Source organism: Gymnoscopelus braueri, assembly GCF_963280865.1.
Source record: "Gymnoscopelus braueri genome assembly, chromosome: 18".
In the NCBI taxonomy this organism is placed as follows: Eukaryota; Metazoa; Chordata; class Actinopteri; order Myctophiformes; family Myctophidae; genus Gymnoscopelus; species Gymnoscopelus braueri.
Window position 1 is genome coordinate 24638639 of NC_137618.1, and position 25164 is coordinate 24663802.

The window sequence follows — 25164 nt, forward strand, 5'->3', positions numbered from 1 at the left end:
TTCACTAATTTCAAAAGGACTGTAAATTGCCACGCCAAAAAGGGCTACCTGTCCCTATGATATACTGACAACAATACTGCCGTCTTGTTTTTCTAAAGGACATGGTTATTATATGTAACATGATTTAATTTCAAACACCAATATTATAATGTAAAAAAATCAGGACATTTTCCTAGATTCTTTTAGCTGGCTGTAATGTAAGGCCTTTCATAGGTGGTGCTGATGAGTGTAGGGGACAGCAGCATTCTCTGCTGTCTTCATTCCCCCAACACGCAGAATAAGTAAGGCCTTTCATAGGTGGTGCTGATGAGTGTAGGGGACAGCAGCATTCTCTGCTGTCTTCATTCCCCCAACACGCAGAATAATGTCGCCAAGCAGGTGTCTCTGTATCGTCAGCGCCACCCTGAGCGCCGCACATCAAAATGCCAATGATCAACTCCTGGAAAATAGAATTGTACACCAGCAGTCCCCCTCCAAGACTAATAATCTCTTCATACCCCAGCCCCCTCCTTCTCTCTCCGATCTGGCTAAGCCCGCACTTCACGGCACAATGCGTTGATTCAGGACAAGACTCAAGTCAATTTTGGAGACCATATGTTAGCTTTAAAAGAGTCTGGCACAGTGTGCTATGAGAAAACCTGTGATCCATTATGTGTTTGCTTGGTCGTACTGTGTAATATATAAATGAGTTATTAACTCAATAATAAAAGGCACCTTTCCTACCAGCACCTCTCTTCACTCCTCACACTCTCAGCTGCTCTACTCCGTCGTGGCAATTGGAAATCCATGGGGGTCACTTTGTATACTATGCCTTCAGGTGGATGACATTCTTTCCCTATTGGACAATCAGTGCTTCCTGTGTGTGTGCATGTGTTCACATGCACACACAGGCATGTGTGTTTGTGTTATGGTTTATGGTTATGCCAAAGGATAGTAAAAAGCCTTGTATTGTGACTTGTGAGTTTATTTTGCCAGTGGCAGTTTTCAAGGGTGAAATGCTCCCTGGTTATTGTCCTAGTTTACTTCTTGCCAAAATGTTCACCTAACAATGAACCCCAGTCCATTTTGTATCATAATCTGTTTTGGGAATTGAGTGCGTTATCAATAAATACATCCATGCAAAGTCAATTATGAAGATAATTTATGTGTGTGTCCATATCCATATGTAAACCTTCCTGTTGTTTACCATTGGTATTGTACCGAACACACGTTCGCCGCGATTACGTTCACCATGACAACGGCACAGTAGGCCTGTCGCCTTGCCAACCGATGCCAGGCCTTTACACTGCCCCTGCAATGCCTGCCTGCTGCCTTCCTCACAATTGAGATGGAGAGAGAGAGAAAAGAGATGGAGAGAGAAGCAGCGAAGAGCTCTCTTAACAGCTCCTCAGTTGTTTATGTGGAAGCAGCTCTAAAGAGTAAGGATTGGGGACAGTTACCTGTCATATTTACAGTTATATGCACAGATATAAACAACTATATTTTCATTTAAAGTCTAGTAGCCTCTCTTTTACTTGCCGGAAACTCTGAATGGAGATTTGTACTTTGTTGTGCGCTGGTATCACACACTAAAAATATCAGATTTACAAGCTCACAACGCATGGCGCTGCGACATGTTTTATTTATGTCTATTTGTGTGCGCAACACGTACACAACCAACTATAAATCAGGCATTACTCCCAAACTGTGTAGTAGTTTCCCCGGATGCTTAGGAAGGGAAAGAAATAAGGAGAAGTGGAAGTGGGGATAAGGGTTGGGGGGGGGCTGCTAACTGTCACCGCGGACCCAGTGAGGAGAGGAGGAGGAGGAGGGAAGAGGAGGAGAAGACAAGGCTGACTGCTCTAACACTCTTACACATATCATCATATCTGTATGATCAGTGGGGTGGAGGAGGGAGGGAGGTAGAGAGGGCAGGTTGAAACCCTGGAGCGGAACTGACGGCTACACCTGTCCCCCTCTCGCTCGCTCTCTCTCTCCTCTCCCCCTCTCTCCCTCTTGCCTCTCCTATCTGGGGACCTCAGGGTTAAGATTGTTCTTCTCACTCTCTCTCTCTCACGTTCTTTCTCTATCTTGTTTGCCCTATGGGCTATAGCATTCCTGCCGTTGGCTCTACTCCCTCTCTCTCTCTGCCTCCCCGACACTCTCTCTGCCCTCCTGCGGACCACTCCATCCCTCCTCTGACTCCCCCCTGCCTCCCCGTCGTAGAGATTCTCTCCTAATCCCTGGAAGTTTGGAACTAATGAACTAACCGCTGAGCTGCTGCCACGGAGCCTGGTCCCAAACTATACTGTACTTCACACTCGATTTCCTCTCCAGATGGCTTGGTGGCGTGGCCGAGCCGGCAGGGAGCAACCTTCCCTCTCACACTAGCGTGCACGCAACAGTGCACGCCGGACGCGCACGTGCGTGCCACATTGTGTACGTGCATACACGCTTGATGGAGTCAAAGCGTGCGTTTCTCCTTGTGTGTGTACACACACACACACACAATCACACACACACACACACACACACAGACACACAGACAAACACAAACAGTGCGGTTTGGCTGGCAGGGAGCACCTCTCTCACTCAAGTGTGAAAGTGGACTGATGTTGTTTTCTTTTCCCATTTTCATCATTTCCTCTGAATTTGGAACTTGTCTGCAATTGCTATCATTAGATCACTTCCATCACTTTTCCACAGCAGGGCCAGTGAGAGCTTACCAGGGCCAGTGCTAACTCAGTGGGTTTAAAAACGTGTTTTGATTGTTGTGTGATTTTATTTTATAAAAAAAAAAAAAGTCTTCTCCCTTTCCCCCCAATTTAATCGTTATGCAAATTAACCTTCCCCACACATTTCTCTGTTGCCATTGCTATTGTACCCAACTACTGGCCCACCTGCCAGTGAGAATCCCCCTCCAGGTGGACTAGCGCCTCCATCCTACTCCTCCCGCACAACACCCCCCCCCCCCCCCCCCCCTCTGACAGGCACCACCCCAGCCTTTACTGTAGGAATTGGTAGTGCAGCGACAAAGAACGCCCTCCCCACCCGTGCTTCCCTCCTCCGAACACGGCTAATTGTATTTCGTTTAGACACTCAGCCACGCCGTATGCTCTGTGGTGGATTCTAACCCCTAGCCTCTGCGGTGGCGGACAGATACTTTACCCCTGTGCCACCCCCGAGCACTTTGTTGAACAACTTGTTGTCACTTTTCATTTTCTCTCAATTTAGTCATCGTGTGTACTGTGGTCTCTGCCAACCCCCGACTGTTGGCCTGGGGAGAGGTTAGACCACGGGCCTACTGCGATACACATGGAGTCGCCATCCACTTTTTTTTCATCTCACAGTGAAGAGTTTTGTAGTGCATGTGGAGGTTCATGCTGTCCACCCCAGTTATCCTCCCTGCTTAACAGGTGCCCCGACCAACCAGTAAGAGTCGGCGAGCGGCTTCATACCCGGCTAATGCTGCCACTCGTGTTTGTTGGAGCAACCGGCTAAGCCGGACGCATCAATACCAGGGATTGAACCCAGCCTCTCCGCTGGTGGGCGAGGGTTTCGTTGTGTTGATTGTTGACTTTCATCATTCAGTTATTGTGTGGTGGAGCATCAGTCTGGTTTGTTGTTTGCTTGCTTTATTTTGTGATTTGTGCATGCAGGCACATACATTGAGATTTGGATGGCTCTGATACATTTCACAATTCAACATTCAGTGCTTTTACAATTGAAGGAAATACGCATTTCTTCTCAGTTTAATCGTTATGCCAAATCCCAATTCCCCCATGTAGTCCCTGTCACTGCTGACCCCTACTGTTTGGTCTTAGGGAGGGTGTAGACAACCACGTGTCTCCTCAAATACACATGACATTCACCAGCCACTTCTTTTCACCTGATAATGATGAGTTTCACCGGGAGGACTTGGTCAAAAGTCACTAATCTGCATAGGAAATCAGATTTGGGCTGGATTTGGGCTGCCAGTCCGAACAAGTCCTTATTGTATTGTATAATTGCCCAGTTTGCCCACAATTAATTTTTTTATTACGTAATTATTTACATTTATTTGACATTCAAAGTTGGACCAACAAAAGTGCACACCTCAGGTCTCCCACCCACACATGCATGCATGCACCTAACATGTACAGACAATGCGCACAAAGGCGTGCATGGCATGCACACACACCTTACCACCTCTCATTTGCTTTCTCGACACACTATCTATCTGTCTCCGTAGCTCACGTTAGAACATTTGAGAGGGCAGCTGGCATCGTTGTTGTCTACTTCCTGTCTTGGGTGTTAATGAACTGTAAGAATATGAGTGAACTATTGGCTGTCACTGGAGATTTTCATCTTAACATAAATTATGCGGCCAACTGTCAACCGATACGTGACCTCAGTTGAATGCACAGTGTTTTTATTCCAGAGGACAGTGAAAGATCTATTCTACATATAAGCGGATTCAAATGACTAAACACCTGACAGAAGGAACTCCTGGGGTTCAGTGACTTGAATTATGAATATTGAACATTTTGTATTTACAATGTGTGTGCATGTATGTATCTCCGTGTGTGTGTGTGTGTGTGTTTGTGTGCGTGCCTGCGTGCGCGTGTGCAGCCAGTTCCTCAGAGGACTCAGTAGAGTTGAGAGAAACTCCCAGCCAGACTGCCAAGAATCACAAACGGGGATCCGAGCCGCTCAGCCAGAAAATAGACCCAGATCAGAAAGACTTTCCATGCCAAACCTTCCCGTCTATCAAAGTCTGCGTGTGTTGGTATGTGCGTGCACAGTGTCAGGTGTCACGCACGGGGTGGAGTCCTTTGGGGGGGTGAGAGGAGAGCAGGAGGTCAGAGTTCATCGGAGGGTGATGACAGTACTGTGATTAGCGACTGTTGTTGAGGAGCGAGTGGAATTCTACGCTCGTCAGGTGTTGGAACGAGAAGAGAGATGGATGGAGGCGAGGGAGGAGATGGATAGGGGGGAGGGAGGGTTGTTGGAGAGTCAGAAAAGGAGAACTGTAAAGATAATCGTTGAACTGCCTTTTTCTCTTGAGCAGTGGTTCTCAGACTTTTTCAGTTCAAGACCCGAAAGAGTCTCCCTGGAACCCAAACTTACAAAAGAATGCATGACTTTTTTGAAAAAGAATGGAATAACATTTTTTAAGTAAAAAATTATATTTACTTGCGACCCATAAAAACGAGTCCGCGACCCACAATGGGTTTGGGAAACACTGGTCTAGGCCATTGATTATATCCCCTTGTACTCCTTATTCTTGGTGCCTATTTTGATCTATGCTAGTTATACAGTATGTTGGTTACTTGTTCACATAATGCTATGTATGTTCTTTAGATGGACATATACTGTTTGCTTTTCCACAAAATGCTTAGTATGTTATTTAGATTGCATGTTGTTTAGAGACGGATGCTAGGTTTGATGTTTATCTGCTATCGTAGTTACTTTGCAGCATTCTTAGCACTCTATTTATTTAACCATTTACCCTGTCATTTGTTGACAAGGGTTCATGCCATTTACTCTGCTCTTGCACTTTGTAAGTCACTCTGGATAAAAGCGTCTGCTAAATGCCTACATTGTAAATTGTATTTGGAAAGAAATCCAGATGAGGGACACATTAGATGCAAGTCTTCTCTGTAAACACGCGCGCAAACACGCACACAAACACACACATACACAGACATAGGCGCGCAGCAGCTCCAGATGCTGTGGGTCGAGGGCAGGGGTTGAGGCCGAGCGAGGGATCAGAAAACGCTGAGATGTGAAGAACAGAGAGGTCCCCTCTCCCTCGCTCATTATCCTGTTACACTGTGGTGTTTTCCCTGGCAGAGCTGCGGCCCACACCGCTCTGTGCTACGTGAGCCGCTGAACGCACAACCACCACAGGGGGAGAGAGAGCGGCCCTCATGGAAGGGAGGAGAGGAGCAGATGTGGGGGTGGGGGGGACTGAAATTGTGCTTTATGTATCTTACAATGTTGGCTAATTTTGAGGCAGTTTAGTGTCGGCGTAAAACAACATATACTGTATACAGCAGTGGATTGGATGTCAAACTTTTTCACGTCAAGGACCCCCAAAATGATATGTATTTGGCTGCAGACCCCCCCCCCCCCCATCTTAAAAATATGTGTGCCAGGGATCTTTCAAAAATAGCAGATATACAAGCTCATAGCGTGGCACTCAGTACACGCTATGAGAACCAATGGTATAGAGTATATAAAATGTAAAACTTGATGACATTTAGCTTAACTTAACTTACAGTAACCACTTAAACCCTATATACTTAGTTTACCAGAGCTCCCAAGGGTGTATACTAGCCCCCCCCCCTCCTTCTTTCCTATGATACACCGAAAATAGCAGATCTACAAGCTCACAAAACATACATTAATACCTGCTATTTAGATCTGCTATTTCCTCTGACCGTCTGACCAGAATAGGGATGCTAGGGTTTGTGTGGTAAAAGAAAGGAGCACAGGAAAAAACTAATGGACACATAAGGAATTCAGATCCAAATAGACCCGTAAAAAGGGTCTATTTCGGTTTGACTGTGCTCCCTTTTTCTTTGAGCCTCTCCTCCCATTTTTACACAGAATTAAATTACTGTAACAATGAGGATTGATTGCTTTGTGCATAGAAACACTTCCAATGCTTTCTGTGATGAGTTGCAACTATTTGCAAGGTGTTAATAACATCTCCTCTTAACATTAGTTATTCATAGCTACAGCCTTAGTTTACCTAAACTAGTGTAAACATCAGCCACATACTCTGAGTGACAAGCTGGTTTAACAACATAAACAAATTCCTCCATCCCTGTTGTGCTGGTTATCTTATTGTAGAGGCTTTACAGAAGAATAAATAATGCAGACCCAGAGTGCTTCTGAATGACGGAGTGAGATGACTGAATCTCTCCTCTGTATCTCTATTACCAACCCGGCCCGCATTAGTCACTTATCCCAACTCCAGCTCTCTGGAACGCCATGTGTCACTTGTCAAAATGAATCCAGGGTGTCTGGGAATCTGGTTAGAGACACACACACACACACACACACACACACACACTCACACTCACTTAGACATCATTCACATAGCCTTTACGTACACTAGTTTACAGTTCATTTTAAATGGCATCACAAGTTGGCACAGCAGGACACAAAACGCCGGCTCTCGAAGGAAAAACAGCTACATTGTGACTCATTCTTTTTATCTCCACTCTACTTCCTCCCTCCCTCTCCTCCCTAGCTTACACATGCTCACACATAGACATGCAAACATGCCCACACTCAAACAATAACAAGTGCCTAAGAGCCCCATTTGCAGCTCCTGAGGCTGTGCAGGGTTCATCCTGCAATCTGCCTGTTAGATTATTAAACATCTTTTGCACAAAGTTGGCACTTTGGCCTGAGGGTGGCGCTACAGGAAAGGTCACACGGGGGCATCCAGGTGGTGCTGGGGTTAAGCAGCTGGACACGACACTAGAGACCGGGTTCGATTCGTCACCCGTGCCTCCGGCTTGGCTCGCCTGGCCGGGCGCTCAAACGATCACAATTGGCCGTGTTCACCGTTGGGAAGCCAGCAGGGGGATTGTCTTTTGTTTCGCTGCACTAGCGACTCCTAGTTTGGTCAGGGTACCTGTTCAGCAGGGAGCAGAATGGATGGATGGTGTGTTCCTCCACATGCATTATGTCCTCCTGTTGAAACTCCTCACAGTCGGGGCAAAAGAAGTGGCGACTCCATGTGTGTCTGAAGAGACATGTGGTTGTCTACACTCTCCCCAGACCAACAGCGATGACAGAGACCATACGCATTATGTATACACTAGGGCATTCACAACTAATGATTTTTACTAGTCGACTCATTTGACCAAGTAGTAGTCGACTAGTCGAAATTTACATTACATTTTTTTTACCAAAACCCCCCCCCCCCCCTTTTTTTTTTTTAGGGGGGGCATTGTTTTAATGCCATCCTACTACTATATTACTATTATTATTATCCTCCTGCCCTTATTTTTATGGCGTTTTAAGGGAAGCGCTTCTGGCACAGCAGTACAGCACCACAGCAGCGTCTCCAAGGATCCCCATTGCCCAATAATAGGCTTTTATTGGGCATACTACCCCCTTTTGATAAAATAATAGTAAGATGGGCCATTACTATGGCATTAAAACAAATTACAAAAAAATAAAAAATAAAAAACTTTTTTTTTTTTTTTACTATTCGACTAGTACCAACAAAGTCGACTAGTGGTTATACTAGTCGACTAGTTGGTGAAAGCCCTAGTATACACTCAACAGTGCATACAATTCCTCAAAACGAACATTTAACATGACTTCTTCAAGGCTTAGTTGATTGGGGGAAATTATGAGGGTTTACTTCGTTTGTCTATTGATATCTGATTACATGGTCTTGTTTAACTTTAAAGCATAATGTTTAAAAAGAAGGAACACATTTGTACACTGGCTCCTATGACAAAAAAATTACACTTAATTCCCATCAATTAATGTGGGGCCATAATGTGCAACACTTTTTTCTTCTTTTCGAGTTTGCTTTCAGTAGTCAGCACCTCACCACAGCCATTGGTGTGCGTTACCTTTCCTACTAGAGCATAACGCATAACACCAATGCTTACTGTAGTTAATTAGTGGGGTTGGTGGGTTAGCAGCGAGAGACCTTAAATCCAGAGGCGGTGTTTTGGCGTTAACCATGTCGAAACCATATGACACTGCGGCTGCATGGACATCCATGATCTGATGCAGGGGAGGAGGTGGTCCCGCTGTGGGCTGTGCGCACGCACATCAGCATCGGCTGGTTGTGGTCTGATGTTTTGTCAGCAAGGCGGTAGAGCCGTGCTGCGCGGCATATACGTGCCACTCCATAGGAACCCGGTGCTCTGAGGGGTGAGCTGTGTGTTAAGGAGCTGCCCTCTCTCTCCTAGAAGGTCAGCCTCTCTGTACTTTGAAAAGCCCCTCGTGCGCATCCGTGCGTACGGGATAGCCTGGGCCCTGCCGACCACTCCCCACCCCCCCAGCCCCTCAACCACCACCACCAGCTCCCCGGCCACCTGTGTGCATCAGCCTCTAATGATGAGAATGGTGGAGAGAATCAAAGACGCAGGGAGAGGCAGCCCTGTGCATATGCTCCGTGGGACGCTGGGTGATTGGGGGGAGGGACCTTTGAAGCAACTTGTCGGACGGCTGTCCATTAATGTAAAATATCTCCTTTTCAAAGGGCTTTATTCAAGCTCGGAGTAGCGGGCCCGTTGGAGTCAAGGTGTCTGGCAGAATGTTCTCTCTGTCAATAGAGAGCCAGAGAGCGAGAGATAAAAGAGGGGAGAGTGCATGGTGGCCTATAGCCTTGGCTGCTGCCTATACTGTTCCTGGCTTCGTGGGTTTCAGAAGTACCATCACAAAAGCAGAGCAGTGCAGGAGACGAGTCTAGGAATGACTGGGTGTCTGGTTACATGAAAGGGATTTTTTTTATACACGCAGGCTGGCAGTATATCAGGCCGACACTGGACTCGGAGACTCAGCCCTGTCCTGTCTTTATTTGATCAGTGAATGTTATAAACCGTGCTTTTTGATGATGGCCGGGCTGCTATTTATTTAGTTTGGTCAAGGATGAATGTGACTCCCGGCACATGAGGGTAGCCAGCGGCTCAGGCAGATCCATTTCTCCGCTTGCGGACCCTAGAGGGACAGTGAATAGAGAGGGCAGAATTTTATCCACCATGTAGCAGGTTTATGAATCTTGAGTTATGGCTGCGTAAATCGCTCCGTCCGTTTTAAGTTACCGCTGTACAGTTATGGGTCTATCACTGGTTCTGTGTGTGTGTGTGTGTGTGTGTGTGTGTGTGTGAGTGAGAGAGAGAGAGAGAGTGAGGGGGGACTGACAGCACTTCATTCTAAAACTTCACTAAGACTAAGAGATCACAGCACACTCATGGTGTAACAATCCCTTTTGTCTCATCTAATGCTGTGAACAGACGACACGTAGAAGCGCAGCCCAGATATGACCCCCTATTAAATCCTGGCTAATCTTTGATATGTACTTTGATACCATATTTTATTGATATTGGAGGGGTATTCATAACATCAAGTGCAGTTCTGCATTCCAGGAGATCAGAGTGAGAGCTGCTCTGTCTCAAGAGCCGTCCCGTGACCCCTGAGGTTCCCCCACCACACAGCAGAATAAAGTTCTACTCCTCTGAAGTTCTACTCTGCTAGTCCACCTTGTACTACCCGCTTTTTACAAGAGATGTTGATGAATGGGCTCCCCGTTTTATGCGTCTCTGTTGTACGTACACACTAGAGCCCGAGCAATGCAAGATGTTTGGGTCGGATGCCAATCCCGATTACGGAGACTCCCAGACCACGATTAACGATGTTTTGACCGATATTTTGACCGATATTTTGTCAAAAAGAGTACGATTTAATTTGAAAAACTTTAATTTGATTAAAGTTTCTATTTGAGAACCTTTTAACTTATAAGCAAACAAATAAATAAAAATATACACAATCACTTATTTTTTTTGTATAGAGAAATATAAATTTGAATGTATGAAAACATTTGACCACTTAATCCCCCATTTGAAACGATTCTAAAATAGCCGATCTTCAAACTCACAAAGCATGGAATTGCAACACGCTGTGAGTTTGTAGCTATTTTTGAACATTTTTGAAAACTTTGAAACTGTTCACTTTATAATGACATGCCCAAAATAGGGATGTCATGTTGAAAGTGGTTACAAATCGGGAAACTTTGGCTACTTTGGCTCATAGTTATGTCGTCAAGAAAATCTAATAATATATGGACCAGACTGATATATCGTCCGTGCCCTAGTACACACACACACACACACACACACACACACACACACACACACACACACACACACACACACACACACACACACACACACACACACACACACACACACACACACACACACACACACTCATTGGTATTGGTCAGTTTGTCTTCTAAGTAAGCAAGATGGTCTGCTGGTAATCAGCCAGTTCAAATATTTCTGTGGGATTTTGTGAAGCAGAACACAATCGATGTTATTTGCATGATCAAGTTGCTGTCAAGCATGTAATAGCAGTGCATTACGTATGACACTCATCAGCATCTAGCGGTGGAGGATCTCATTTCCTGACATGTCATTTCAACCTCGATAAAATGAATAAAATAAACTAACATAAAATGAAATGCACCATATATATTAATAAATGGCCATCTGTTAGGTATCAATCTGTTTTCTTTCTAAGGAATCTATGTTCAGCATAAGTTCCAAAAATGCCAAACAGGACATCAGAGCATCTGTACCCCCCACACACACACACACACACACACACACACACACACACACACACACACACACACACACACACAACCACAGAGGCACTCACAGGCCCCAGCCTCTGATCTGACCCGACAACTCCTAAGCTACCATTTCCTCATGCTGTTTAACTCGGAACACATTTCTCCCAGAGAGCCTTTCTCCTCTCCCAGTCCAGACTTCTCTCACTCGACCCACTCTGTCCCTCGTTCCCTCCATTCTCCTTTTCTCCTAGTCCGGCATCTGGTTTGAATCTAGTAGTGTGTGTGTGTGTGCTACCGTGTTACTGATAGACGTTGCGACCGCTGGCTCCTCCTTTGATTTTTCCATCCTCCTCGTCTTTTCTTCCGGCTCTCCTCCTCGCACAATGCCTGTGTTTGTTGGGGAGAGGCATCCGGGGCGCATGCAGGTTTCTCTTCAGTTGCATTGTGTCAAACAGACTGCACTCCAGACTCTGAGACAGATGCAGATATGTGCTGTTGTCTTTCCATGTGTTAAGTTAATCACTTAGCCCTATCATATACCTATGCTAATCAATAATAGCCAATCCTCAAGCCCACAAGGCATCACTATGCGTTGCGTTGTGAGCTTGTAGATCTGCTATTTTGGAGGGAAAAAAATATCAATTTTGAAAACATTTGATAGAAATATGGACGCCAGGGTTAATGTGCTTAAAGGGGTATAAGTATTGCAGGTAATCCTCAAAGATTATGTTTTCGCCCCTGTCTGTGTGCATGTGTGCCCATCCACCTGTGCACAGCTAATCTCGAGAATCGCTAGATCAATTGGCATCAAACTTGGCATGCTCACTGCAGGAAGGCACTTCACCCCAAATGTTGCAAATCGGCCATGGTGGCGCTATAACAGGGCGCTTTATGTGTTGGCCTATAATGCTTGACCCTTAGGTCGTACAATACATTTTCTTTCCCCTGGATTCCTTGGATCACGACGCAGCTCCCCATATAAGCCACGCCCATTTCTGCCATTTAGCATTTTCTTCTAAACGCACCTTTTGCTACTACTCCTACAGATTATGTTCAAACCTCACACCAATCAGTATACATCATCTCTGGAATCATGTGAAGAACATCATATTCCATTCCGATTGGCTATGATTGCCTTCTAAAGTTTGCGTGAGGGGATTTACAAACGATGGCAAAAATCATGAACGCTTTCATTTAATTTGAACCTTTATTTAATTCTCGGGAAAACACACTGAGGGCCGAGACCCTCTTTTCCAGTGGTGCCGAGATTACAAGTCTGAGAAAATCACAAACAATATAAAAATACATTTTAAATAAATAATATCACATGATTTAAAAGAAAATTACATCACATGATTTATCAACATCAATTAAAAAGGGTGCAATTTAGATTTGATAAAAGTTGATATATCTGACTGAAACTGACCTAGGGGAACAAGAGAGCTGTACTCAACCCCTGTAAGGTGTTCCAGGTATGGGGGGCACAAAACTTGAAAGCAGACTTAACAAACTCAGTGGAGACACGTGGAATCTCAAGCATCAAACAGTCCTGAGAGCACGTATGAAAGGCACTAGTTTTCCACTGCAAAAGATAATTTAAATAAGAGGGTAAACGCCCAATTAAAACTATATAAATAAATAAAAAACGATGCTGATCTCTCCAAGTCGCAAGGGAGGGCCAACCAACCTTATTATACAGTATGACAGGTGTGATCAGGGTTTTAGCTGTCGCCTGATGCATTTCTGTATATAATGTCCCCCATAGTCCAAAGCAGAGAGGAACAGTGCCTCATGGAAAACAGGATCTATTGTAGTAAAAGGTTTGCAATGGCTTTGTTAAAATCTCAATGTGTGTATTAAAAGTATGTTTTCCATCCAACCAAATCCCAAGGTATTTATAATAAGGAACTTGTTCAATGGAAGTACCATTTGAGGTGCATAGCTGAGGATCATTATCATTAAAAACTCTTCCCTAAGTAAAAAGCATAAATTTGGTCTTGTCAGCATTTAAAACCAATTTAAAATACAATAATGATTTCTGGAATCAAAGGCAAGTTGCAACATATGGACAGATACCTGTACAGAGTCTGAAAAGGAATATAAGATTGTGTCATCTGCATATAAATGGCTATTACAGGTGTGTTTATAACATTGTTAATATTTATAGTAAACAATATAGGTCCCAAAATAGAGCCTTTGGGAACTCCTTTAGAGATTTGAAGGAACTCTGATTTTAACGCTCCAACTTTGACACATTGCCAAACAGATGCGCTCCTTCCTCTCTGTTTTTGACACCTTGAACGCACATTGTGATAAACGCTGCATCCAATCTACCCCAAAGTTGGGTCCCACGTTGAGAGGCCTCTAAACAACACAGAGCCAAAAGTTGCACCGTATGGCGTATAAATGCTATTTCCCACGCAGCTTCCTTGGGTCCTGGCGGCTGCAACCCTTGGCTAGGCACACACACATTTTGTGTGTGTGAATAGTAGCAAATGTTCATGCACAGGTCACGCGCACATACATACGCACACTCATATACTCATATTATATTTCTCCACAACTATATTTCAGAAACATAATTATACTTGCACACATGCATGTTCTCAAGTATACACTTTTTAATACTTTTTTTGTCTTCCAATGAGTATTTAACCACTTAAACCATACATGCGCCATTGACAGGGGTCCTCCAGAGGTCTACACTTGGTCCCCTCCTTTTTTTCCTTTCACACTAAATCTCTACGTTGAAAATAGCATATCTGCAACACATTTCATCAATGGTTCAAGTGGTTCAAGGACCACACCAGGTGTAAATACATGTCATTGTCTATTCATAGGAGCACTTCACTCATTTTCAACCATATCTTTCATTGAATTGGTCCTCACTTAATGCTCATTATAAGATGGCACAATTTCCGTCTGCTCACTCCACGTGCCATTGGTAGGCTATGGACAGTTCAGAAACCTGCCTAACAATGACGTCATCGATATGGATTCCAAACTAATACAAAGTACAGCATTATAGCATGCTAAAAAAGAGGTCACTGTTCTTGCATTAATAAAAAAAAGTTTTCTGAACCATCCACAGTCCAGCTCTGAGACATGGAGCTGGGCCACCATCTTATAATGAACATTAGTGAGGACTACTTGTATGAACATAGGTTGAACATGCCAGACCAGCAGTATGGTCCTTTAAGTATACTGTTATGTTTTATCCTCTGGGTTGTACTATTGCTTGTACTAAGCACAATACAAATGAATCAATCAAATATAATAAAATATTTCATAACATATGAAATTCATATTTAATGCACGTCTTTACAACAAATTCACATCTTTTTACATGCAGTAGTTGAAATATTATATCATTAACAATTGCATCCTGTTGCATTATGAGCCAGTGGCTTCACACTGAATGATTGTGACGATGTCTCGTTGTTCTTGTGGTCCAGACAGAGGCCAGGGAGACTATCCCCAGGATGCTGGCGGAGCTGGACCTGGGCAGGACTGAGAAGTGTGTGAGGGTTAACTCTGTGTCCAGCGGTCTGGCAGAAGACGACCTCCAGGTGATACTGCAGGCAGAGGTGCTTCCTCCTGCCCTCATGCTGCCTAAAGTGGAGGATACCCAGGAGGTGCAGTGGGTAAGACTGTAGCAGATTATGGTTCTTCTGAAAAAAGAAAATCCACAACGTAACGCTAAATGAAGCCATCAGTGGTTTTCTGCCTTATTAATGAAACATGCAGCACAAGAGGCACACTCTCTAGTTCCCCAAGGGAAAGCAGGGAACTGTTGAGCATACAAAAAAATGAACATGACTAAAAATACCCATGACATTTCTTCTCTTCTCGCTGCGTCTCTAAAGAACACAGTGGCACTCATGCGCAAACTCATGAAGTAAGAGGAAACCGCGGGAATCTTCAAAGAAACAATAACAAACTTTTCCATTTCCCAGTAAAAGCGGGAATCGATCCCTGTGGCAGGACCTAGGGAGAAACTGTGTTTTTCTTGGCTCTGGCTCAAGAAACGGATGACATTTCTGCAGATTAGCTTCAGAGGCTGTAGAGGTCCTTGAAACAGCACAATGGTGACTTCTACCACTGCTGGAACAAAAAAAAACAAAAAAAAGTCATGTTGTGGCCAACTGCAGTAAAACCTCACCTAACCAAACTACAAACTCAACCACACCAGTGCAGTAAATGGAAATGAGCTCCAATGCAAAAATATCTTTCCCTTCTTACCAAGGCACACATTTAAATAATATATATCAGTTGTCCAAACATGTCACTGGTTCAAAAAAGCTCCCCTTCTACGGGGCTTCTGGTCCAATACGTTGATCATAATTTTTGATGATCAACCTATTGGCCGACCAAAGAATTACCAGAAAAAGATCTCAGTTGCAGTATAATGAACATTATGAATATTTTGACTGAAAAAGTCGTTGATATTTCCCCCCTAGGTTTTACCATTTCCCTGTGCTAAGTTGCCTGCACCAGTAGTTAAGAGGCGTGTTTGTGTTTGGACCGCCATCCCTCTGGCTCTCTATAAAGGGGCGCTGTGCGGATGTCAGCTCCCACAGGTCAGGAGACAGTGACATCATTAAAGCAGGCCTTTCTGATCAGCTCCATATGGGACACTTACCGGGAGGAGCCCTATTACTGTCTGTCTGCACATCTGTCTGCCGCTCTGTCTCCTTCTGTCTTTCTCTCCGTGTTCTCTTGATATCAATCTCTCCAGCGCTCTCCTTTTCTGTCTGTTTATTATGACTGGATTTACATGGCAGGCTCTATTCTTCCAGTAACGTTTGTGTTGAATAGCGTCAGATTGCAAATTGCCAATGTGAGAAGAAATGGGAGCCGATGAGAAGAGAATAGCATTGGAAAGAAAAGTGTTCAGGGTAATACAGAGGCACCGAGGAGGAAAGCACTGCAAAAGAAAGACAGTGAGAGAGAGAGAGAGAGAGAGAGAGAGAGAGAGTGAAAGGAGGTTGTCCAGTCCTTTCCTCTGTGTTTTACGCAAACCTACACACACACACACACACACACACACATACACATATACACACACACACACACACACACACACACACACACACACACACACACACACACACACACACACACACACACACACACACACACACACACACACACACACACACACACACACACACGCGCCCAGAGACTTGGGGCCAGGAGCAGGAAGTTTTTAACTAGTGGTTTTAATTAGAACACGTCTATTTCCTGCTGCCCTCTCTTTCTTCCCAGTCTAATTGCCGACAGGTGTTTTTCTCTCTTCACTCTTTCTCCATTCGCCTCCTTTCTTAACTTCAAAAGGCATCATTTTTCTTTTTCTTTCTCAGATGTTTATGTTATGCTGGATATTTTAACCATTTTAAAGTCCGACTGTACCTCAAATATCTGCTTAAGCGACCCAGTGGCAACCAGTTTTTGTTGATGCAGAGTGTGTGTGTGTGTCTGTGTGTGTGCGCGTGTGTGCATGTGCGTGTGTACGTTTACAGGTGCAGGTGCACACTTGTGTCACTAAATACTGCCGAATTGAATACCCTTATTACATTACATTAATTTATTCTATGTGCGCATTGCTGAGTTGGTCTGCCTGCCAAACTTTGCATATCTTCTCCTGTGCACACGCGTGTCTGTTTGTGTTTCCTGTGTTTTCTGTGTGTTGTAAGCATGTTTCTGATTCTCTCCACCCTTGTAAGGCAAGGCAGTAAATCCCTCTCCTGTTTATTTTCCTCCCTTTTTTATTGATATTAGCACAGGAACCTCCAGACTGATTTGTTACTAAAAGATGGACTTACTTGTTTTCCTTTGTGTGGAAATCTTTAGCTCTGCCTTCCTCCTCCCCCCCAGCCCTTGTGTGACTGACAGGCCTTATTGGGCGATAACAGGCGTAACTCCCTCCTTTTGTCCAAGGACAATTCTCACACAAATTCGGAGCCGTGCGCATTCTTTGCCCGCCACACTATTTGGTGTGCACTCGGACCGAAATAATTGCACCCTGGCCCCGCTATACCCCAACCCTCTTCTCCTCCTCCTCCTCCTCCTCCTCCCGTCCCCTCCCCTCATCCCTTTCTCCGCTTCCCCTCTGTGAAATGAACACTTCAGCAGGCCGGAAACATTTAATCTGGCCCCCTTTTGAAGAAAATTAATTGAAACTTGTCCCACTATAGCCTCCTTTTTCTTGAGAGTCCCCATCTCCCTCCTTCCCTTCTCATGGTCGGAGTTGTGAAAATCCTTGGCAGGCTTGTGTTGTAGCGTGGCACTAAATGGGAAGGAGAGGTGTGAGTTTTTTTTGTTTTTTTTTTGCGTCTCTAAAAAAAATGTTTAGGGCGTCTCTCACTCAATGTGAGTGATGGTCCTCACATTGAGTGCCAGCTAATGGTTGTACCTAAAGCAAGAGGAACAATCAACCAGCGCCTCTTGTGCGCCATGAATTGGGGCCCTTAACGTCCATTATGGATGAACTGGAGAATACACCAAAAGCATATAAACATGTAATCAGAGAGAGAAAGAGGGAGAGAGAGAGACTCGGCTGTTGAAGCTCTTATACGCCAACGGCGCTGCCGATAGAGCTGCCATTTGTTTTCACTCAGCCGAGTCCAAACATAAGCCCCATGGTCACAGCCTGGTAAGGACTTGCACACTCATCGTAGCGCTGGTATTCTGCATGTATTATCCATCATGTATAATATCCATCCCAATATCTTCACATAGGTTTATCTACACCCTCTTTTGAACCCCCATTCTCTCTCTTGTCCTCTGTCGGTCTTTTCCCCTCTCCCCTTCTCTCTCTCTCCACATTTTGGGAAGGGAGAGGGTGGGTGGTGTGTTGGGGGGGGCTTATATTATGTTAAGCCCCCAGCGTTAGTTTTTTTATGTTGCCATAGCAGCCTTGCTCCTGCAGGGTTGTGACCTCAGATGATTACAGTACAAAGCCTATTGGGTCTTGAAAACCTCTTTGAAGATGAAAAGTCTTTGATGGTTTGTATTTATGCAAATCTCTCAGATATGATTTATCCTACTGAGATTGAATGGGGAGATGATTAAAATTGGCCCTATTTTTTTTTTTCTCCCCCCAAATCCTTCAACGGAGGCCCACTCTTTGAGTTTGAGAACAAGTGTGGCATGAGTGCGAGCGTTGGGGGCTATTTTTGGTCCTCATTTACAAGAAAAAAATAGCCGCACACTTTACCTGAGGTTATTTATATCTGTCACCTTATCCCTCTGTATGTGTGTGAAAGAGAGAGTGAAAAAGAGAAGAGAAGGAGGGGGGGACATGCAGTTAGACATTTCTACTCACAGATCCCCCCCTGCCCCCTCTGCCTTTTTTGGGGGGGGGGGGAATTCAGGCTTTGAAAGAAAATATCTGACGGTAGGGGCTTTTGTGTGTTTCCAGATGATAGATTTTGGAATTTGGGCTACCCCACTGGCAGTCCAGGGCTGGCTGTGAGCTGGTCTGTTGGAAAAAATTGGAATGCTTTGGTCTTCAAAGAACTAAACTTGGTTCTAAAGCCCTTCTTTAGGTGAGCTCGCATATTAGCAGGAGCCACGCGGAATAAAGGCCTCGGCAAAGTGTCATATCACAGTCTGGTTGTTGCTCCAGTCTCCTCGTTTCCCGCCACCGTCGGGGTGGGTGCAGAATGGAATAATGCACTCAAACACGCCCCTGAATCTTGTTTCTTATTCCCCCACCGTTTTTATCCCCATGCAATTTTGTGTATTTTTCATGTGTGTACACGTATGCATGTGTTTTTTTGCATGCGTGTAGCCACTTTGGAGATGAGGTGGCGTGTGTGTGTATAGATGAACGGCATATTGTGAAAGAAGACGGAGCAGAAGACTTCAGGCACTGGGGAGCCTTGTTCATCATGCAATAAATATAATTTACCCCTGTGTTTGGTGCAGCACTGCTCACCCCCATCCCACCCGCCACCCCCCCCCCCCACACACACACACACACACACTCCCAGCACTTAATATTTGTCTCTGAATAAAGGCTGCAATGGGAATGGTGCAGGTAAATAAAGGTGTCAAGATTCTTCAAATTATTTTTGCGGGTTAAAATTCAATTTCTTTCTCTCCACCTCTCTCTCTCTCTCTCTCTCTGTGTGTCCCACCGTGGTTTTATAAAGCCCTGTCTTATCATTTTGCTGTATTGTTAATCCTGAATATTTTTCACGGTTTCAAATTCACTCTGACACAAGCAGTTTGATATCTCAGTTTGGTGATTCCTTTTCTTCCCGTTCATGTTACATGGCAAGGCATTAATGACATCACTCACCCCGCTCTGACTGCTGAACCTCGCTACGCCATCATACAGCAAAGATATGTCAGAAAAACACTGCATTTTGTCGGATTTACCCACTTAAGCCCTATTTTATGCTTTGGTGTATGACGTGTTGCACAAAAATTGTTAAATAGAACTACAAGCTTACAACGCCTCGCATGGCGACAAATTGTAAGCTCATAGATCTGCTATTTTCAGTATTTTTTGAAGATTCTTTTATAATGACATGCCCAAAATAGGGACGCCAGGTTGACAGTGATTAAATATATCGGCATAGTGAACCTCGCAGCAAAGTTTTGCATAAAGAAAGGAAGAACAATTCACTCCAAAAGCAAATACATGGCTAAAAGCATACAGCATGAGCTATGGTCACGCAAAGAACTGACAAATCCTTGCTGTGCTGTTTTAGAAGAGATCAACAGTAGATGTCTCTCTGTGGCGAAAACAAATAAATGCATTGTGATTGCTTTTTCCCCCCTATTCAGATGAGCAGTGACTGTATTTAATGAGGTGTGTGTGTGACTGTGTGTATGTGTGTGCGTGTGTGTGTGTGTGTGTGTGTGTGTGTGTGCGTTTTGTCCCCCTGTGTTAAGTTCGTTGACAGGTTTCAGCGCCACTTGAAAGGACGAGCGCTGACGGAGCCCGTTCGGCTGGTCACCTTCGTGGAAACCGCTGTGGGCCTGCTCAATTTTAAGGTAAAATTGCAAAACAAAATCCCAACCCCCAAAAACTGCCTGCGTAAGACATTCTGCTGTTTGTCCCTCGTTCACTTTAGATTAAAGACTGTGTCAGCTGGCACCGCGCTCCACGTGTCTAAAGAGAGACGGGACAGGCATTCAAAGTGCTCGGACAGTCTCTCAAAATGAGGCTTTTGAGGTTGTTGTTTTTTTGTCTCTTTATAATCTCTCTCTCTCTCTCTCTTACCCCCCGCTCTCTCCCCTTCGATAGACACACTGACATGTTTTAATTAGACCTGTTTCAATATAATCTTATTGGATGAGTTTTTAATGATATTTTGGCAGGCATCAAAGCAAGTGTGGTTGCAGTTCAGCGTGACCTTCAGCTACATGGGGGGAAAGGGCGCGGTCTGGGGATTTGGGGAGAAACATTCTGTCCTCTTTCTCTTGATTTGTCTTTTGGTTACCCGTGTGTGTGTGTGTGTGTGTGTGTGTGTGTGTGTGTGTGTGTGTGTGTGTGTGTGTGTGTGTGTGTGTGTGTGTGTGTGTGTGTGTGTGTGTGTGTGTGTGTGTGTGTGTGTGTGTGTGTGTGTGTGTGTGTGTGTGTGTGTTCGCAGACTGAACCCCAGGGACTGAGGACGAGAAGAAAAAAATCGCTGTGTCACAGCTAGTGCTTAAATTAATTTGGGAGCCAAGACATGCAAGACACATTCCTGTTGTTCCAGGCTTTTCACAATAGACAATACACTGTGTGTGTGCGTGCGTGTGTCCATGGATGTCTGTGTGATTGGAGGTTCCCATCCACATGTCAATTATTGCAGGAGTAAGCAGAGGTGGCATGCTGGATTAAACTCTGTGTAAACATGAACACGCAATAACTGATTAACATGATGTCATATATATTGATAGATAGATGGATGTCTTTTATGCCTCTCAACAAGAATCACACACGAATATTCTGTCAGTCTAAATGTGTGTGTGTGTGTGTGTGTGTGTTACAGGCCGTGTGTGAGGAGGTGCGTCGACTGGCTCCCAAGGCCGGCCTCCATCACGACGGTGTTGTGTTCGGCTCTGATGACTTCTGTGCCAGCATAGGTACCGTAGCGTGTAGTCCCCTTTACCCCCCGCCCACTCACCCACCCGTCGCTGCCCAGCGGCCCATGTTTTCTTGTTATCCTGCTGTCTATTATGTGTTGGAAGAGACCCTCTTTTTACAGCGTTTAACCTTCGATCAGGCTATTTAAAACCAACTATACTAATTATACTAAAGTATAATATTGTGTATGCCTTCATATTTGATATGCATTAAATAAACTGATCTCACATTGTATTTAGTACAGTATGAGATCTAGAGCAAACTAGACTGTACAATTATACAGTCTAGTTTGCCCAATTATCCAAGCTTTAGAAATAAAACGAGCCCGTAACTTGGAATGGACGTTTGGTAACTCCTCATCAAAATACATTTCAGTTACATACAGTACAGTAATATACATAAATACATGTATTTGTTTATTTGATGCGTATAAAGTATGAAGGCATAGACCATATTACACTCCGTGTTTTGCTGTCCTTTGCATAGTGGGTCTTATATAGCCTGGGCGAAACGGCGTGAAAAGATGGTCTTCCATTATGTGTCCTCCTCCACATTTATGTCCTCTTTTTCAGGCGCCACGCGGACTAAGGACGCCAGGGAGCTGCTGTACGCGCGGCAGAAGGTGGTGGTGACCACCAAGGCGTTTGGCCTGCAGGCCATCGACCTGGTCTACATCGACTACAAGGATAACGAGGGGCTGAGACAGCAGGCCAGAGAGGGGGCTCTCATGGGCTTCACAGGTACACCGTCCCCGCTGACCAGCTCTCCCTCCCGTCCCATTAACTCGACCCCAGCGTACCCGTTGGGGACGGCTAATCTGAAACGCAGTGTACTAGGTTTTTATTTTTTAGCTTTCCCGTAAGTGTCTCCTGCGTATAGTTCAAGTCGTCGACTCTCCTGTCGTCAGTGGTGGACAGTAACTAAGTACATTTACTTGAGCACTGTACATTTTTGGAGTGTTTTCCTTTCTTTTTTTTTGCAAGCACGTGACTTTATCTCTGCTACTTTTCAAATACAAATATTGCACTTTTTGACTTTGATTTCATTTCATCTCCCATCCACACTGTAAAATCCTCAGTGTTCATTTAACACTAAGAATGTACAAATGCAACTAAGGGTCCATTTGGTTACATTTTCAAACTCACAAGTGGATACATGAAAATGGATACAGCAATGCCTGATTTATACTTAGTTGTGCACAGGCGCATCGCACCAAATACAACTCACTATACATCATGCTCCGACGTGTGCTGAGCTTGTAGATCTGCTAATTTTGGTGCTACTGAAGATACGAACAATGTGCAACCAAGTCTAAATCAGGCTTTAGACTGAGGATTTTATTTATATTTTAAATTTTTCAAGGGTGGTCATACTCAATCTCCTTTCACTTTCTGGTGATAGACCCACACCCCCCACCCCTAATAATTTTCATCTGTTCAGGACCATTCAGTGTTTCAATCTATCCGTCTCTCTCTCTCCCTCTCTTTCTCTCTCCCTCTCTCCTCCTGGCTTTTCCGGGGAGAATAGGGCTTGTGAGGCGTTTCATGAATGTTTAAAACATTGCTTAGAAAAACAGTAGGAGGGAACAAATGATCTCCTGGCTTTTTCGTTTTGACATTGACATACTCTTCTTCCTGCTCATGGCAGAAAGGATATCACATAAAAATCACTATTACCCCCAGCCTGCTCAGCTTGCCCCCCCCCCCCCCCAAACACACACACACACACACACACACACACACACACACACACACACAGTAGTTTTGGTTCCATTCTACCGAAATGCAGACAGCGCTGTTTAGTCGTTAAATGTCTCTCTGATTATGACACTTCTGTTCTGCCCACCATGAAAGGAAGACTAAATGGTTTTAATTTGTGTGTGTGTGTCTGTGTGTGCATGTGCATGTGCGTGCGTGCGTGCGTGCGTGCACGTCTGTCTGAGAGAGAAGCAGTTAGCATAGAATGTTAGCCTGTAGTGTAACATCTCAGTGTGTGCCTGTAGCCAGGCAACGCTTTCAGAATGTGTGTGTGTGTACGTGCGCACATGCACTCATGCGTGCGTGAATGTGCACCACAGACTGTGTAACAAACCACAGGAGGCAGTACAGACTGTTCCAAAGTGGATATTCCAGAGTTATTCTTCTCTGTCTGCAGTGAAAATTGTTGTTGTTGTTGCATTTTTGCCAATTAAAGATTAATTAAATATAAATCTGAAACATTTAGCCTTTCTGTGTGGGTCTAAGTAAATAAATCAGCTTTGCGTCTCAGGGCATTTTGTTTTATGATCTGGTTGTTTTTTGTTATGTGTCAGAGAGCTGTGTGAGTTCATTGAGCAGAGCAGCACAAGGTTACATATTATTACATTATGATCATTAGTGAGATTTCACACTGGCAGGGAAGAAATTCTTGGCATTTTGCTTTTATTTGCCAAGTGAGTAGTCCATGAGCACACTCCCCATGTTACACGCATACGCACGTGTGCACACACACACAAACAAACATTTGCATCCCTTTACTTAATTTCAATCTTTTGGCATTAAAAACTGCTGATCTTTTTTTTGTGAGTTTTGCATACTCACAAAACTACAGTATAAATGCACGCACGCAGGCACGCACACACACACATTTGCACATCTTTGTGCTGGTGTTCATTATCTATCAAGAAGAAATGGGATTGTTTGACCGAAATATACATTTGGTGCGGGAGTTTTCCAATCTTATACTGTATATTTGATTGTGATATGATTCATTTGCATTTTAAATATTTTTCTTATAAAAAATAAGTATATCATGCATGATTGAGGAATTTTAGAAGCTTGAACAAAGACAGCAATGGAAGCAACCCGTTGATGAAATAAATAGTTTGGTATATTATAGAAAAGAACAATTCAAAGGCCTTGTGTATTAATGGCTTTACAAGCCTGGGCACTCTGTATAATCTTAGTTAGTGGCTATTACTGGCCAGAGTGTACTTAAGCAATAATACTTGTCAGCCAAAAGCCTCTACCGGTGCTGTAATTGACCTTGGCACTACCGAAGCCCCATACAGCAGCTATTAGCACAGAGCACAGGTGAAGCACTGACATCTATCGCTACACACTGGTGTACAGGTTTGAAGGTGAGGTATCTTGTTTGTATGTTTTCTATCTCACTGCACCAAAACAGTGAGGTACAGTACAGACTCGGAGCTAATTAATTTGGTGGCTTTGATCTTGTTTGTACCTTCAAAGTGTCCGAGTGTTTCAGCTGCCTTTACCCAAATGGTAACGATAATTTATACTTCGCCGAGCAACTTTGTTGTATGACAAAAACAATGTGTTCTCAATGGAGAAAAGATGACGGGCAACGTCCATGGGATGGCAATGAAATACGGTCCCTGGGTGCAAAGGATTTTTATTGAGGAGTGTTTACATGAAATGTATTGAAAATAGTTTAAAATACATAGTTTTTAGTATAAATTAGATTGGTTTAGAATGGTTTCCCCACCTTTTGCTTGGTGACAGTCAATCGGACAGATTCACTGAATTTCAGTGGAAATTCTGTGTTCAGGGACCACATTTCACTACCATCCCAGCAACCCTGCCCATCATTCGCCTGAGAGCACTTTGCTAAATAGTAATCCTCCAATGAGATGCCAGCGCCACATGGCAGACAGGGATTGGCTGGAGGACATGAATGATGCGATTTAGGGGAGCCAATGGCTTGTAAAAGAGGGCACCTGAGTCACCCTGTCTGTTTCTCTACTCTGTCATTCTCTTGTCATCACACACACACACAC

General features: G+C 44.3%; 1 protein-coding gene across 1 annotated transcript in view; it reads left to right on the top strand.

The window, feature by feature from the left end:
* clybl (citrate lyase beta like) overlaps positions 1-25164 on the top strand; it is a 76128-nt gene that overhangs the window by 41421 nt on the left and 9543 nt on the right. The window contains exons 3-6 of the mRNA XM_080456870.1: positions 14755-14943; positions 20207-20308; positions 21292-21385; positions 21959-22126. Of these exons, the coding sequence (XP_080312996.1) occupies positions 14755-14943; positions 20207-20308; positions 21292-21385; positions 21959-22126 (553 nt within the window). The remainder of the gene's footprint in view (positions 1-14754; positions 14944-20206; positions 20309-21291; positions 21386-21958; positions 22127-25164) is intronic.